Consider the following 16299-nt stretch of genomic DNA (forward strand, 5'->3'; position numbering starts at 1 on the left):
CTTCTGTGATGTCCATGGGGGAGCAACACAGGGACACTGAAGTTGCGTCATGGGGCAATGACTGAAATTACAAGCACACCAGAAAGTGCAGTTCTAACTTAATCTCTGAGATCGCAAGAGATAAACCCAAGCATTTACATCATTTACATGGACATGAAGTTTGAAAGGGGGGAAAACATATGTTTTATTGTGAAAATCTATTTCAACATTTCATTCAACAAAAATTTGTCATCTCCAATGTCATCTTTAAGTAGGAACAAATGAACAGCATAGTTTGTATGTCCATGCTTACACAAATATTAAAAACTGTTTAAAGAACCCAGAAAAAGGTTGTCTCAAATAGGCTCCTGCAGCCACTTGATCCAAATACTAATGCATAACTAATTTCTGAGGATTTTGACTGGTTATCCAGGTATGTGAAAGCCCTGTTTCAGCAGTAGGAGTCATTCTTTATATGATGTCTAAAATTAAGATTACTGCAAGGCAGTTTGGCATGGGACTATACCTTAAATCATTTTATTCAAGAGGATGCATAATGTGGTATTGCAGGTAATAAGCAACGTTTTACACAGGTGTCATGTCGCAATGTGGAATTGTGGAGCTGTGACCAGTCTGGGGGCTGAGGGCAGGGGGAAGTCTTATACTCCTTCATTTGAATGGACTGAGAGTTGGCTTTGAGCGCTGTCGTGGTCTTTACAATCTCTATCGTGTTCTTGAAAACACTGAACAGTAAGATTTTTGAGCTTTAGGAGAGCCCACTTTTTTTCCTTTGTGATGATACCAGATTTTTTGAGAACATCTGTTTATCTGTATTCTGTCAGAACTTTGGTACTAGCTGTCTATTGCTCACAAACATACCTAATTCAGACCTAGAAGTACTTTTCCAGAGGCAGGGTTCTCTTTTTGAAATGTAAAAAACTATAAAGTTGTCTGCAAATTTGTCGAAAACAAAATAAAAGGGAAATTTTTTTTTTTTTTTAAAAACACACTTCCAAGCACAAAAGCAAGGAAACAAAAGATGTAGGAAGAAATAGAAATAATAAGTGTTTCAAGGTAAAGTCTATCTCTCGTGTTGTAATCAGAAAAACCACACAGTTTTGGGTTGGGGGGGGGGGGGGTGCGGCTGGGTCTTTTTGTTTGCCCTTTCTTTTCCAAAAAGTGCCAGTGACTCTTGAAATAAAACCGCATGAGAAATACTGCTGTACACAGATGAAGATTGAGTTTCAGTCCTCATTCGTGCTTGTTTTCTCATTAAATTACCCAGAGTTCATAGCCATTTTTCTCGCACCTTACCCTATCAGTAGGAATGGAAATGTTGCCCAGTTGACATTTTACTAACCTTTACTCAATTTATAACATTACGCTGCTTACACTTTTGCTCCTTTTGTGTCCTGCTCTGATGAAGCATTCAAGAAGATCTGTAGCTGTAAGCATGAGTAGATAATTGATTTCAGAAAATGCAAATTTGTTCAGAACCTTGATTACACAACCCTTTTTTTTTTTTTTTTTTCTTTCTAGCCCTACTTCTTAAGACAAATCAGATGCAACTTTGGTTAAGGTTTTCTTCACTAGTAATTGCCACATGCATGTCATACTGATGACCTGTAAGAATGAAGAAAAATTGCATGGGAAATTTGTGGGTAAGGGAAAGGAAGGAAAGTTCACATGTATTTCATGCCTCATTACAATAATCCTTACTTGTCTTCTACCATGTGTCCCTCTGGATCTGTGCCCACCTTCCTCTTACTATTTGCATAATTTCTTTCTTAATGATTTGCCATCATAGTTTCAAATCCATTATGTTACTTCCTTTTGCTGTCCGATTTGGCAGCCAATTACATGTATTGATTCTACATATTCTTTCGGAGAATAATCACCTTTTAATATCTGCTCTACAGCAATGCTGTACTGGATGAAACCTATAGACGACCTCTTAACATCTTTATCTATACAAGGCAAATAACAATTAAATGGATCTCCAAGTATGTCCTTGCTGTTAAAGTGTATGTTTACGCACATACTCGCACACAGAAACCTATATTTAAACTCTTCTTAATTAAGACATGTTTCATGACCTTTACTGTTAAAAGAAATGTGTTTACAGGTATCTGACTATTGAGGCTCCTATGTTGTATCAGTGTCTCAGGTCAGGCTGAGATTTTTCTACCCTTTCCACTAAAATAATTGAAATATATTCAGTCAGTCTTTCACATCAGAGGTGTAAATGGATTTCTTGAAAGTTTTTCTGCTGATAGCAAACAGCAGTCACTTTACAACTTTGACTCCATTGTGGGCAGCAGTCAGAAAGCTTAACACTCCACCCGAACTTTGAAGATGCTAAAACTGTGTAATGACCTTGCATTCTCAAGGGCAGATGCTCAGCTTCTGCTGGAAGTGCTAATCTACAATCTGTTTATCTCCATACACTATGTGTTTGACAGCACTTGCCTGGGAAGCAAGGCAGGGAAAAGCATAGTCAAATTTAGTTACTTTTTGCTCTCTGATGGTGTGAGTGTCCAATGGACTTACAAACGATAGTCTTTATTTTAATTTTTAGCTTCCTTTGTGCTTTTCAGCCTTTGTAGTCTTAGAAAGCAGCCACGCTGCCGGTGTCAGAATATGCTTGTCTTTGTGAAGCCTCTGGTAGTGCGTGAGCTGGACCGTGTAAAGTTAATTGTTTTCTTCTACCTTTTCTTTATTCCAAATGAACCAGATTTTGGTTTTACCTTCAAAACCTAAATTGTCATCTGTATTTTCTATCACTAGGCTTTAGACTTAATGTGCTCTATATGTTATTCTTTAGTGGGTATGAATTGAGGCACATCACATAATGCTTATGAGCATATTGAGGAGCACGTTTCTAATGAAGAGGTAACGTGTTGAAGCAAGGCAGTGTGTGCAGGGAAAGGTAATACCTTTTGTTAGACAGATATACTGTAGTCATGTAAACCCTTCTTCAAATCTGGAACAGAAACCTGAAGAGAAGGGCTTTTGCACATAAAAGCACATCAGTGTCTTCAGGTAACATATAAATGGGCTTTATGTGTCCAAAGTTTGTTCTTTACCAACTGCATCAGTTGGTCCGGTAACAAAGGTTCCCTCCCCTAACAAATCTCACCTTGCTTGCACCTGTAAGCCGTCACAGTCACCACAACACTAATGACTGAAAAAAACCCTTTGGTTTTAATGTAATTCCTGTGGTTTTTCAAACCAGCGTTCCTTATCAAAATAAAACATTAACATCAGATTACTCTGATTCATCAACAGCATCTATTTTTTAATATGAACTTGTCTGTTCTGTCAGGTAATTGTTTAGCTTCCCAAGGAATTGAGTGTGTTGCAAATGGGAAACTTCAACCTTGTAAATCCTTTCTGTGGTGAGGCAACAGGAAACTTGCTTCTGTGATTATTAAGATCACCAGGTTTAATAGCAAAATTTTGTAAAGAATTGCTAGAATTGACCTTTTGAATGCTGGATTTTCAACAAGCTCAATCAGGAATCTATTTATGATGTATACTAGGATTCTTTTCCTCTCCGCTTAAAGAATTGTGAAGAAGTGTTACTGTCACAGAGGTAATGTTTCCTTTTGTGACATATGCTTTGAATTAGCAGTGGCTGTTGCCCATATTGTTAATATCACCAAGCTTCTAAAGCAAATATATACCAAGTCACAGGTCCCATCCTAAAGAGGAAGGGCACCATCTTTATTTAAAGGGGAAGATTGTTTTGGTTTGGTTTTTTTACCTTTGCATTTTTTTTGTAGTGTATAAAAGCTCTATGAAATATACTGAGACATGAAGCGTGTAAGAGATGACTAATGGTGCTGAATCAATGAGTTCCTTCAAATTTAGAGGAGAGCTGGCTGTACTCACCAGCTGACAGTGTGCTCTCTTCTGCCTACACTCAATGCTCATTTGGAGTATAGTATGTTTTTGGCGTATCACTTCCCACTCCATCCATGCTCCTCTTCGCTCATGTGAAGGTCTGAAGGTGGAACCCTGTTGCAGTGGTGTTCTGCCACCCCAAAATTACATAATACTTAGGAAATACTCAAGCACTTGGTAATATTTGAGCTGTGCAGTGTAGTTGTCAATGGGGAAAGGGGAAGAAGGGGAAGGTCAGGCTCACATATTCTTAGTACTAGTTCATAAAAGCTGGAGTTTGGTTGTTGTGATGAAGTGACTGTGTTGCATCTGTGTTATACAGATCTTACTGTCAGTTCTCCGTTCTAAGCATCATAGATGCTACTGTATGGAAGTGTCAGTTCAGCTCTTGGCGCCTCCTCCCTTCTTCAACTTTTGGTTCTTCCTCTACAGCTGGTATACTTGAACACCTATATTTCTTCATAACTGTTACCTGCATTTTGGTCTGGGCCTCCCTGTAAACAGTGAGTGACTTCCTGAAGCAATTCTTACTGCTTCTACTTCTTCTCTTTCTACTCTTTTATGATCTATCTCAGTTGTGACATTTGCAAAAAGATAAATTATTATTGATAGCTAGGCTGTGGGGCAGTCAGATATGGCATGTATTATTTATTTCAAAATATGTTTTGAAATTCTGCAGAGCCTTCAAGTCGCACAGCTTAACTGTTGCCTCCTCAATCCTTGTCTGCTATCATTTGTGGTGTTTACTTGTTGCATTTTGTTTTAAGAGCACAATAGGAACTCTCTGTGCCTAATGGGCTGTCTGACTTTTTGTGGACCCAGAAAGCAAATGCAAAACTAGTCGTATAAGGTTTTTCTTTATATTAGCTTCCAAAAGATTGAAGTAAAGCTGTGTTGCTCAAGGTTAAATGAAAAGCAGAGGACAACAGCTTTTTTTATTTGATTGTTTTTCACTTGGAAATAAAAACAAACAGAAAATAAGCATCCTTTTAGATGGACGTGAGCAAGTTTTAGACTTGTGTCCTTTAAACAGTAAAGTTTGTGAGTAGCTGAAAGACTAGTTATTCTTGAGACATATCTGAATGAAGAATAGTCTTGGCTTAGAGAAGTTGTGAGCAAGCTTTGTGAGTTAGCATGCATTAAATGATAGAATCATTTTATTGAGCAATAATAAAATATTGAAGTCAGATGGAAGGATGATGGGGAATTGCTATTTGCAGCTATGAAACTGATGCATGTCATGTTAACTCCCAACCCAAACAACTCATTTTAAGATTTGCTCTCATGAAACTTAAAATCCTCTGTTTTGTCCAATCATCAGCTTTAAACCTGTTCCTTGTCAGTGATGGCAACAAATCTTTTTGCTTGCGTCTGCCTGGGGGATGTGGAAAGCTGAGGTGGTCCTGTGTGATTAAATTAGATGAAAGACTTGCCTTCTACCAGTGAGACGCAAAGTCTAATCAAGTGAAATGAGTTTTGAGATCTCAGCTCATTTCCTTCGGGAATATCAGTTTACATTACACAGTCACGACACCTAATTCATCACGGTTGATGTGGCTTTTGCGCAGAAGAGGACCTGGGACTGGGTAGCATGGGACTTGATCACAAGTCTCCCCCTAAGGAGGAGCAGCTTAGTGAAGTTAAGATACAGCACAGTGAGAGGAGAGCTTTAATATGTTTTTTAAAATAAATGATCTATATTTCTGTATATCGGATCTTTTAGAATAGAGGGGCTTAGGTGCAAAATGGGGAAAGCTAGAGGTAAAAAAAGATACTTTGTACTGAGTATAGTTTATAAAATGATCAGTGTACAGATGTTAAAGAACGTACGCAGTGAAGAGCAAAGTTGAACTTCTTGTTATTTAATTTCTATGACGTTGAATGATGTTTTTCTATTTCTGTGCACTAAGGTACAAGTAAGGAAAGACTATTCTGCTTCCCTGACTAACAGACTTTTTTGTTTCTTTGTTTGTTTCTTCCAGGGCATTGTTATAACTCCACTTCTGCTTCTGCTTTTTGTAAGTATCTTGATCTTAAGATCTCTTTTTACTTGGTAATCTTGCACCTGTTGGACAGTGTATTTAAGATATGAATTTGGGTGATTTAACAATGCTTAAATAATGAGGAAGATTTTTCTGGTCAGTATTTGAAATAAGCTGCCTCCCAGAAAGGGCATCAAAGTGTGTTGCAATGAATGCAAACACTACCTGCACTTCATTCTAAGAGGACCAAAACCTGTTGTTCTTGCAGAATTATAAAACCATATGCTATTAGTCAGGCTGGATAAAATACAAACACTTGCCAAGTAAGATGATCACTCAGGAGATCTCTTGGAGAGCTTTCACATGCAAGAGCTGGACAAGATCGTACTGATCCAGAATGGATGTCAGGCCAATTGGGAGAGCACTGTTCAGATAAACACAGCCTTGCTCTTGGGCAACTAAGCCCATGGGTATTTTTGTGGTAGAGGTTAGTGAGATAGCAGCAGCAGCAGCAAGACAAATTACTGGAGCCCCTGTGTATCGCTACATGTGATGCTCTTCGTTCTTGTTAGTTCAAGATTTCTTTTTCAATCGTTAGCCTTCAGTCAGGGCCTTGGTTCCTTACAGTTCGTGGTAGAAGAAAAGGGCGAAGAGCAAGTTTTATCTTCCTGATGTAAAAAGGTATGGATATTAGTCAGCATGCAATGGGTAGTGGTGCTTTAGTAAGTCCCTTGCCAGTTAGGAAGTCTGGGTGCTGGAGGATTTGCTGGCACAAATGGTATGGTATGGTGCAAGTTACTGAGGACCGTGGCTTTGTGAATAGCGGGGAAATAGGCTGAAGCACTTCAGAGATTTTAGGAAAGGTATATATTGTCTTTATTTTTATCTTACTAATTGCGTTGTATATAAGGCAGCACCCTGGAAAGGGGGGTAAGTGTGAAGTTATTTTGAAACAACTTGTAAGTGGCATGCAAGTGGCAAACTGTTTACAGTAGGGATGCTTAAGCAGCATATGTACTGTATACAAATATAGCAGTGTATACTAAACTGGGATAAATAGTACTGGGAGAGTGGCTGTAACATTATCAACTACTGCTTCAGTAAAGCTGTGTGGGAAGATTTTTATTTTACTGTAACAAATTGTAATTCATCTGATGTAGCTATGTTTACACAAGAACTGCTTTGACCATATCATATATATCAATACACACCAGCAAAGCTTTCTTAATATAGCTGGGACCATAGACTTACTGTAGGTTGAAAAAGATAACTGTTCTAAGAAAGATGGGTGTTTTGTTATTCTTGCACTGAATACATTGATTCCAGATGGTTTGCCTCACTGTTTTCCTGTCCTCTTCCCTCCTGTATGGAACATGTTTCTTCCACAAGCATTCATCCAGAGACCTGTGCCTTTGTTTCTAAGTGACTGAAACTTCAGCTCTTTTTACTTTTGCTCACTGGCAGCTTTCACGTTGCTATCCCTCACTGAGTTTTGGTGCTCTACATAGCCAAAAGGGATATTTTTTGTAGAAATTGAAATGTTAAGGAATGATGTGCATACCTTTTCAAGCAAGATAAAGATCTTTCCTTTGGTGACTTTATGGACAGATAACACGTTATTCTATCCTATGAATTGCAGTTTTCACTGTTACTTCTCAAAAGAGGTGGTAAAACTTTATGTGTGCAAGAACAGGAAGGCAAAGTGTATGCCTCTGTTCTTCCTACCAGCCCTGGAGACACTTGTATGAGAAGTGCACATTAATTGTTGTACAGTTTGTAACATGACTTGGCGCTGCGGTTCTTGACGAAAACACACGCATAAATTATTTTTTCATTGGAGTGATAAACAAACTAGTCTGGGGATAGGGGGAGTTACAAAAGCTGCATTTATTTTGTCACAAAGCCCAGAACTGCAGGACTTCTCTTGGGGTATATAAATATTTAAAACTCCTTGAGATCTTTGCTGAGGACTTGACACATGAAGAGCAGCCATTCTGGTCAGTCTAGCAGCACATCTTGCTCAGATGAGGTCCACCTTCTCTGAAGGCTCATTTTATTCAGTGGCAGGCATTTAGGATAGTGAACTAAATGTGCACGCCCTGATGCACTGTTCCTGTACGTTGGCAGTCTGTGGTTTGGACTGCTGAAACCTTTTTTTTCATGTGAACCTCTAATTTTCCTTTGAGTTTCCTTGATGCATCTGGCCTGCTAAACATGTAGTGGATTCAAGCACACAGTTCACATGTTTCTGTTCACTTGTTTACAACCTGCTGCTTAATCATTTCATGTGGTACTGTGTAGTTACTGTGGAGTAATTACAGACTAGTAATTTCCTGGTTATCTCTTCTGGACTATTCATTAGTTTCGTCATGCAACTTAGCCTTAATACTTAGTTAATAAAGGGTGGAATTTTCAAGTTTCAAGATAAAACTCTCATTTACCTCAACAGTAGCTGAGCTGGGCTTCTGAATACCATTCAGGGACCTTTGAAGTCAATGCCTTCAGTGAATTTTAATTCCTGAATTTGGTACTCACAAGCATTAACTCTTTTACAGAGTCATACTACGATAGTCTGAATGCTATATGGTATTAGCAATCCTGTTTGTTAGTCTCCCTGTATAGAGTGCATAAAATACCCTTAGTGCTGCCAGAAATAAAATACATTGTTGTCCATTAGCTTGTTTTTGTCATATAGCTTAACCTGCGGTAGCAGTTATGGTTTAAATTTTGCCCTATGTGCACCAGAGAATATAATGTTCTGGACTGCCTTTTCTGTTCATAATTGCCTAGTAATGTAAATATAAATTGTCTAAACAACATTGATAAAGACATGTTGAAGCTTATAATAAATAATGCATTTAATGCAAATAATTTATCATCTTAAATGAACGGTGTTGAACATAAGATTGTCAGTTACATTTCTGAAAAGGGTATTTCTACTATGAAACTTCTGGTGTAAAGTGTACTCAAAAAAAGAATTCTAAGATGTTTTGATTGGTTTAATGAAACCTTAAATATTGTGCATGTAATTACCAGGCTGTACCCTTGTGAGGATACCTAGCTAGGCTTTAAAGAATAGCCACCTTCACCATAGATACCTCTGACTAACATTTTACCTAATCAGAAGCTATTCAGTCTGGCTTCCAGATGCATCAATCTGCAATATCATCATCCTCATGTTAACCCTTATTATTAATGGTTAGTATGTTATATTCCCAGCAAAGATGTTATAAACGGGCAATGTCTATAAACTGTATATAATTGATTAGAGTTCATATATGTGGTGAGTAGGAGTGTTGAAACAAAGTACTGTAAGATACATCAGTTTCAAGTTAACATGGGGTTTTGCTGTTCACATTCCTTTGCAACATTCTGCAGTGTTTCATTAATGATGATTAGGAGGCTGTGTACCAAAGCATTCAGAGAAGGATGCTGTCTGTCTTCTTGTCAGGTCATATACTTAGCTGAAGCCAGAGGTAACAGATTGATCAAGAAATTTTTTAAAGCAGAGAAATAAGTTTTATTTTCTCAAAGGCATTTGGGGGAAAAACCTCACCAATTAGAAATTGAAGTGTAGACTAAATTTTGCTTTTAGAAATAACTATATTGCTATCAATAGATAATGACTACAAATAGGTTAAGTAATGCCTGAGGAAGTTAATCACTTGGGTATGACTGTCCATCTTATATGACTTGTTCTCTATGTTCAGTTTAGTTATTTCCTTTAGCAATTGTAATAACATTTTATGATTTGTAATAACAGTTTATGATTTGAATTCTTAAGTATGCTGCATTTGGGCATATTTACATTGCTAAAAGACAGTTAAACATAAGATGTCATCATACTGTGAAGATAATAGTGCTGTGATCTCTTTAATAACCTCGAGATGTCAGCACCTTTATGATGTCTCGTTTGAAAGACAGAACTTCAGGAGCACTGCACTCTGCAACACTTGTAGCTGTATCATCTCACTTATGTCCTTAGATTGTACCTTTAGTCATGAAAAACAGCAATATGTATGAATGCAGGTTTATTTTCATTGAGGGATTTCATCTGCCTTTGTATTGCACAGGATGGAGGCCAGCCTGATGCCTCAGCAAGGTCATGTCTCTTGGATTTGCCTGGGAAGCAGAGTGAGCATAGATACTGTACTACCATGTAAAAGGATGATGCAGAGTGACCTTTCTTGTGTGAACATAGCTCTGTTCCTTTCCAGCCACACTGGGATAGAGTTGCCCTCTCTGTCCTTAAACTTGGTTAAGCACGTGGACTGGCAATTTTACCAAGCTGTTGTCCTAAAAGCAGATTCGTTTACCCAGTGTGCAAGCCAACAACACACAGAGTCAAGGTGTTTTCAAATTAATTTCATTGATGCGCATGAATGGGTGCCTGTCTCAAGACAGCACACCCTTGTCTCAAAAATTCCCACATTTATATACTTAAGTAATACATATTTGTTATTATTTCCCTTAATGATTGGTTCTTTCTTCTTCACCTCTCATGTAAAGTAGTGCGCTGACTCTGTCTTCTTCCTTCGTTGTCTTCTTTTGAGTAGGTGGTATCATTTGAGTAGGTGGTCAATGAGTCAGTGGTCGTGATCTCCCGCTGTAGGAATTACCTTTTACCTTCTTCCCTCATCTTGGCAGTTCGAAGCGGTTCTTCAAGGCTTATTGACCAGACCACAACCCATTACCTTTTCTGACATAAACTTAAAGCTCCATTGTCTAGTAGTTAGTTCCTAAACCCTAAATCATGTCTAGTTATTGTTTCCCTATTTTAAATATTAGCTGATGGGGGTTGTACACAGGACTTTAGCAGCTCCCTGGTTATTTCAATCATACTGTACATATTAATTGATAACAAAGCCACACAAGCTTATGATTTTGTTGCTTGTATTTGGTATCAAAATACAAGAAGTCAGTCATCTGCACACCTGTTGGAGACAAATGTGATGCTGCGGTTTTTATGGCACAGTATCCCAGCTCTGCCACCTTCTTGGTATTACCCCTACTGTTGAGACTCAATGCCTGACGGATGTGGTCTCTTCAGTTGTTGGAAGCACATCTAGTTAGCTGTCAAAGTAACAAAACTCAAGGTATGTGAATCTGTGTATTTTTATTGAAAGCCATCAAAGAAAATTAGAGATAAGTGTTTTGCATTTTTATGTACTTTACATTCTTCAGAAGCATGCCTGCAAACCAGTTAACGTGGAATGTTAAAGAGCCAATGCAAAATTCATGTGTATTTTTAAAAATACACTTGGCAAAAACCTCCATGTAACTGTCATGCATTGCTTCCATGTTTGCTGTTTTACCAAAGAAGATTACCATGACATTTGTGTCAAAACGGAATCTTTCCAAGGCTTTATCAGCTTCCTCCTTTTCTTGATTTATTCAGTGATGTTTTCTTTTCTGCTACCTTCTCAAATTTCTGAATTTTATAATAGGTATTTTTATGGTGGCATTGTAGTGATGATGCCATAAGTACTAGAAAGTAGCACTGCTGAAAGAATTCAGTAGGCAAGTGAAGGAAATTCTCTGCAAGTATTGCAGAGAAAAGTGAAATAAAATGTCTGGTGAATAAGGGCATGAATGAAACTAGAAGCTGATTGAAATACTGAAGTTAAAAGCTTTCCCCTACACTCACAATCCTTAAATTAAAACATTGTTTTAAAAGTTGTTGATACGTCTCAAATTTTTGCCAAGTATTCTCCAATCCCATGTATTTCAGATGAATCTTTTTATTAAAAGGAGCTATCGTTACGTATTTTTTTAAACAGGATTTCTGCACACTATGTCTTGTTTTTCCTCTCAAGCACTTGGTAAATGAGAGTTGATACCAGTCAAATGAATTGTTAAATATGCAGATATTGTAGTAGCTGGAAAGCCTTGGAAGTTGATAAGGAAGTTGCAGCTAATGGATTTCACTAGTAAGTGACAAAAGGCTGATTATGGCGGGGGGGGGGCAGCATAGTGCATTAGCTGTTAACAGATCAACTCATTCATGTGGAAGATTTAAAGTGCATCATTATTTCTACCTGGTTATTTACCTCACTGTTTCCTTTCTCTTTAATCATTGGGAAGACAAAACTCTCTGATGTGATCCAAATCCTTTACAATTAACCAGAACTTTTGAATGACTGCTATGAAATATTTGCTTAATCATTTTATTCCTTTTTCAAATTGACCTTTTGTGGCTTTGTTATATAAATTGCATACAAATAACAGTCAGAGAATAACAGGGGCCCTCCCTCTTCCTGACACACACAAAATCCTGTAAATTTGTCTAGGTAGAAGACTCTAAAATATGTAACGTTTCTGTGGAGGACTTTCTTTTCTACTTGGTGTTGCTCTTGAAATTTTCATCTATATCATGCTAGAGGAGCCTTTTAAGTACACATCCTGCTTCTACACAGCAGAAGCTAACCACACATCTTAATAGGATCATAGAGCCAGGATACCAGGAAGATGCCATCCCAACTCACCAATCCACCTTTTTTCCACGCTGTGCAATTCATCTCAAAACCTGAACACGATCCAACTTAAAAGTAAGGATTTTTGCTCTCCCTCCACCTTGCACTACTAGAAACTTGTGTCTCTGATGAGCAGAAACCTAATTTCCAGTATTTGTGACAGGTATTTTACCCATTTGTCTTTGTTGCCAATGTTATCATACACCTGAATAGCACTTCTCTGAAATTTATCACCCTGGCTCAGACATAGTGTACAATCCTATCTTCTTTCCCAGTCTTCAGTCAGCTAGGCTAAACAAGCCATGCATTTCTAATCTTTAAAACATAAATGCAAAAAAATAACCCCCAACCAAATCCCTTATTCTGAGGTGTTCTGTGCATCCGTTCCAGTTTTAACTCCTTCTTCAGCCCAGGTAATAAGAATTGCACACAGCAGCGCAGTGTTCTTCACAAGGGCTTATCCAGGCCTTGTGCCATGTCACAAGTATCCCCTACCTTGATTGATGTATTTCTTCTGGTACATCACACCTGCCTTTTTCATGGATACATAATATTCATGGTTCTTAATTATCCTGTATTTACTAATCTATTTATTTCCAGTTAGTCACCCCCTTGTTTGCAGCAAAATTTTGGGGAACTAGTCCTTAAGTCTCAGCTCTCCAAGGGTGTTAATCACCTAAGCCCCATTTAGGTGCCTTTGGGTTGTTATGCTTGATCTCATTTCTTTACGTCAGCCCTCAAGATCATGGTACCATGGTAAAGTGGAAGAATAGCTCTGGTGTATTTCAGATTGAGAATACCTATGGTTATTTTTACAGGTCTATAAAAGGCTTTAAAATTGACAGGTATGTTTGAATTGGCTTGGTATTTAATGTGTCATAGGGGAACGCAGAACAGGATTAGGCATCTGTGATCACTTTAACAAGGGAACCCCAAAACATACAGTCTCCTTGCCCAAGCCAGCTTTTCTTTTTCCACACTTCTGATTATGAAACTTTGATTTTTCTTTTATTTTTTCGGTTTTTTTCTTTTTTTTTTTTTTTTTTTTTTTTTTGAAACAAAACTGGAGGGTATACGTAGACAGCTAGAGTTTTTTTCTATTTGTGCCAAATCAATTCCAATGGCCACAGAAGCATGTAGAATATGTAAGAATTTGCAAAATATACCATAAGACCAGAACATATCTTTTCTTTAGCAGAACTAGACTTATGTCTTCCTTTAACAAATAGATCTTTCATTGTTATTCTTCAAATACATGACTGCCAAACCATTGAACGTGATCTCTGTCATACCTTTTGCCCCTTTCTCTGAGGCAAGAGACAACTTGCAGTTTTTGATAGGCAGAATCAAAAGCTTTATTTTAAAATTTAAATACACTCTTTCTGATACCTCCGATTCTGCCACTGCTAGGAAATTGAAACCTATTTGCTTTTGAATGCCAAACCCTCTTTCTTCTCTTGCTATAGAAGCTCTGTTCTCAGTGATACGCCTCCCCTTCCCTTCCCTCTCCTGCTGTTAGCACCCGTTACAGGTGGGCAATTTCAGTACCAATGACTCTTGGTCAGTTGCTGGGAGCTGGCATCTTTTACACAGCTTCTCTGCCTTACCTACCAAGATACCTAAACACTCTGCATGTGAATGCCTTTAAAGCAGTGCAGTAGGAAGGACATCCTAGTGACCTGCCAGCTCTGTTTAGATGCCTGTGAAATGTTACATGGGAACGACCGTTTCATCTCTTTCAACCTCCTACCTGAAATCTAAAGGCGGGCACCGAGGAACTCATAGGCACCTGTCAGCGCCGTTCCCATAGAGTAGCATGGACTCTTCCTACTTCCCAGAGCCTCAGCATGCTTACAGTTACTGCCGATTGCAGTGTATTCACTGCGAAGCATTTCCATTTGCCAAGTACCTGGGTTACTGAGGGCGGTGTGCATACTTTTCTGCTGTAACATAGCATACTGCAATGACTGGGTTAGGATAAGGGTTCTGGAAAGAGTCCAAAGCAAGGGAGGGCTTAGTTCAGCTGGTCACTCTTGTTCATTGTCCTTCATTACCGAACTGGATCCCATGCACATCTTTTTCAAAAGTGCATCACCTTCCATGTCCTTTCTGTAACGGGGCTGTCATCCACAATAGGATATAAAGGGATTAGTGCGTGGGGTGGTCCAGACAGGCCTCCAAGGCAGCTGAATCTGGACTGGATGAGAGTAACCAGAAGCAGCGGTACAGCGTTGAACACAAAATTTAAAAACATGAGTGTCAGAGCAGCCTGACCTGAAGGTGGAAAAGAAAAGCTTAAACATCTCACATGAGAGAGCAGCCCGTGACTCTCCTTTCAGTTCTGTCCTGTTCTCACCCTGGCCTGGTTTCCTCCTCTGTGCTCAACAAATGGCGAGGCTGAAGCTGGCTGATGGTGTATGAAGAGCACAGACACAACCTGAGGAAATGTGTTAATTGCAGGAGAACAGTGGAAGAGTAAGGCCCCGAACGACAGCTGCCTCCAAAGTGGACTCAATACGTGCAGCACATGTAGCACTGGATTATAATTTGGTGTGACTGGTAGGAGGTGTGTTTCTTGTAAGTCAGTGGCAGCTGTATGCGAGCAAACACCCACAGTGGTACCTGCCTGTCGGCCAGAAGGATAAGAATGGAGCATCTGGCTTATGGAGGCAGTCTGGGCTGGGAAGTGGAATTGTCTGGTTTTTATGCAAGGAAGGTTTCTTTTGTTTGGTTGGGTTTTGCTTTTTTGTTTTACCACAACCAGTTAAATATAGCCTCTCAATTAAGAATAAGCCAATGTTTCTACCACAAACTCATAAAGAAACACACTAAATAATTTCCCAGGAGTTTTTTTTAAAACAGGCAGTCTCTTGAGAAGAAACGTAGGTCTAGGACTAAATTAGCAAGAATGCTGCAGGTCAGGTTTGAAGTACTGCATGGTGACAGAATTCTTTGGAAAGACTTGCCTGGAATTCTCTTTCATTACAGTCATATCCAGCAAACACTTGCAGGAGGTGCAGCTCCTGCTCATCTGAGTTGTCCTTCTGAAATCACTCAGATTATTTAAGTGCAAAGTGCCTTTTCGTAAGCAAGAATTGTCAGGGTCTTTTTTTGAATAGTGAGTCTATTCAAGCAGGCCTGGCTTATTAATAAACTTTTAACTGAAATGCTGCTATCCAGAATAGCACATAACGATTCCTTTACAGTATCAAACTTTTGTTTAAAAAATGTTCTAAAACAAGCATAGACAATATACTGGCATGAAAATTTGTGATAACTTTTTCATTAAATGGTGCATTTCATCTTCCAGAAGAGATTCCAATCAGAATTTTTTTTTTATAGCTATAAATCAGCAGTTTGATTCTATGATGTTTTTATACCAGTTCTTACAGTACTCCTTCTGTTGGTTTGCCTGTTAAGAAAGGTTCATTTTTAGGCATGGAGATTATTATAACAAGGAGGGCAGCCAAATATCATTGGACATTTTAGCATAAAGCTAATTTTGGTGCAATGCAGATCATCTAAGTGGTTTTTTTAAAAAACTTTGTTTCATGACAGCAAATGGAGCACAGAGCTTTGCTTGATCCAACTAAAACCTGAGCAAAATCATATTTATTCATTCAGACAGAATATTTGTAAATGTGTAAGAAGGTTTGATTAACCTTATATCGAGCTTTTTGTTTCCTCTGTTCCTCAGTTCTCACTACTTTGTCAAAATGGATGTGATAAAAATATCCAAGTGCAAAGGAAGTCTGGAACCCAAGCAATGTCCGAATCCATGAAACACTTATGTTTGTGAGACTGATGAGTTTGCATTTTGCAAGTGTTGAGGCAGTCCTGGCCAAGTTATGCATCCATTAGCTGTGGGTCCTTTAGCATTTGTGATTCTGCATGGTTAGCCACTATGTGTCCAGGGTCTGGGTTAAAAAGTCTTTTTCTTCTGTGCGATGAGGAGTTCC

General features: G+C 38.5%; 1 protein-coding gene across 4 annotated transcripts in view; it reads left to right on the forward strand.

Annotated features, from left to right (window-relative positions):
- Nucleotides 1-16299, forward strand: part of SLC10A7 (solute carrier family 10 member 7) — a 157368-nt gene that overhangs the window by 98618 nt on the left and 42451 nt on the right. For 3 of the 4 annotated variants that reach the window (XM_041124991.1, XM_030019327.2, XM_041125006.1), the window contains one exon: nt 5868-5903. The exons of the other annotated variant lie outside the window; for it this stretch is intronic. In XM_041124991.1, the coding sequence (XP_040980925.1) occupies nt 5868-5903 (36 nt within the window). The remainder of the gene's footprint in view (nt 1-5867; nt 5904-16299) is intronic. 4 annotated transcript variants of the gene reach the window in all.

This window comes from Aquila chrysaetos, chromosome 1 (assembly GCF_900496995.4).
Source record: "Aquila chrysaetos chrysaetos chromosome 1, bAquChr1.4, whole genome shotgun sequence".
Taxonomy (NCBI): domain Eukaryota; kingdom Metazoa; phylum Chordata; class Aves; order Accipitriformes; family Accipitridae; genus Aquila; species Aquila chrysaetos.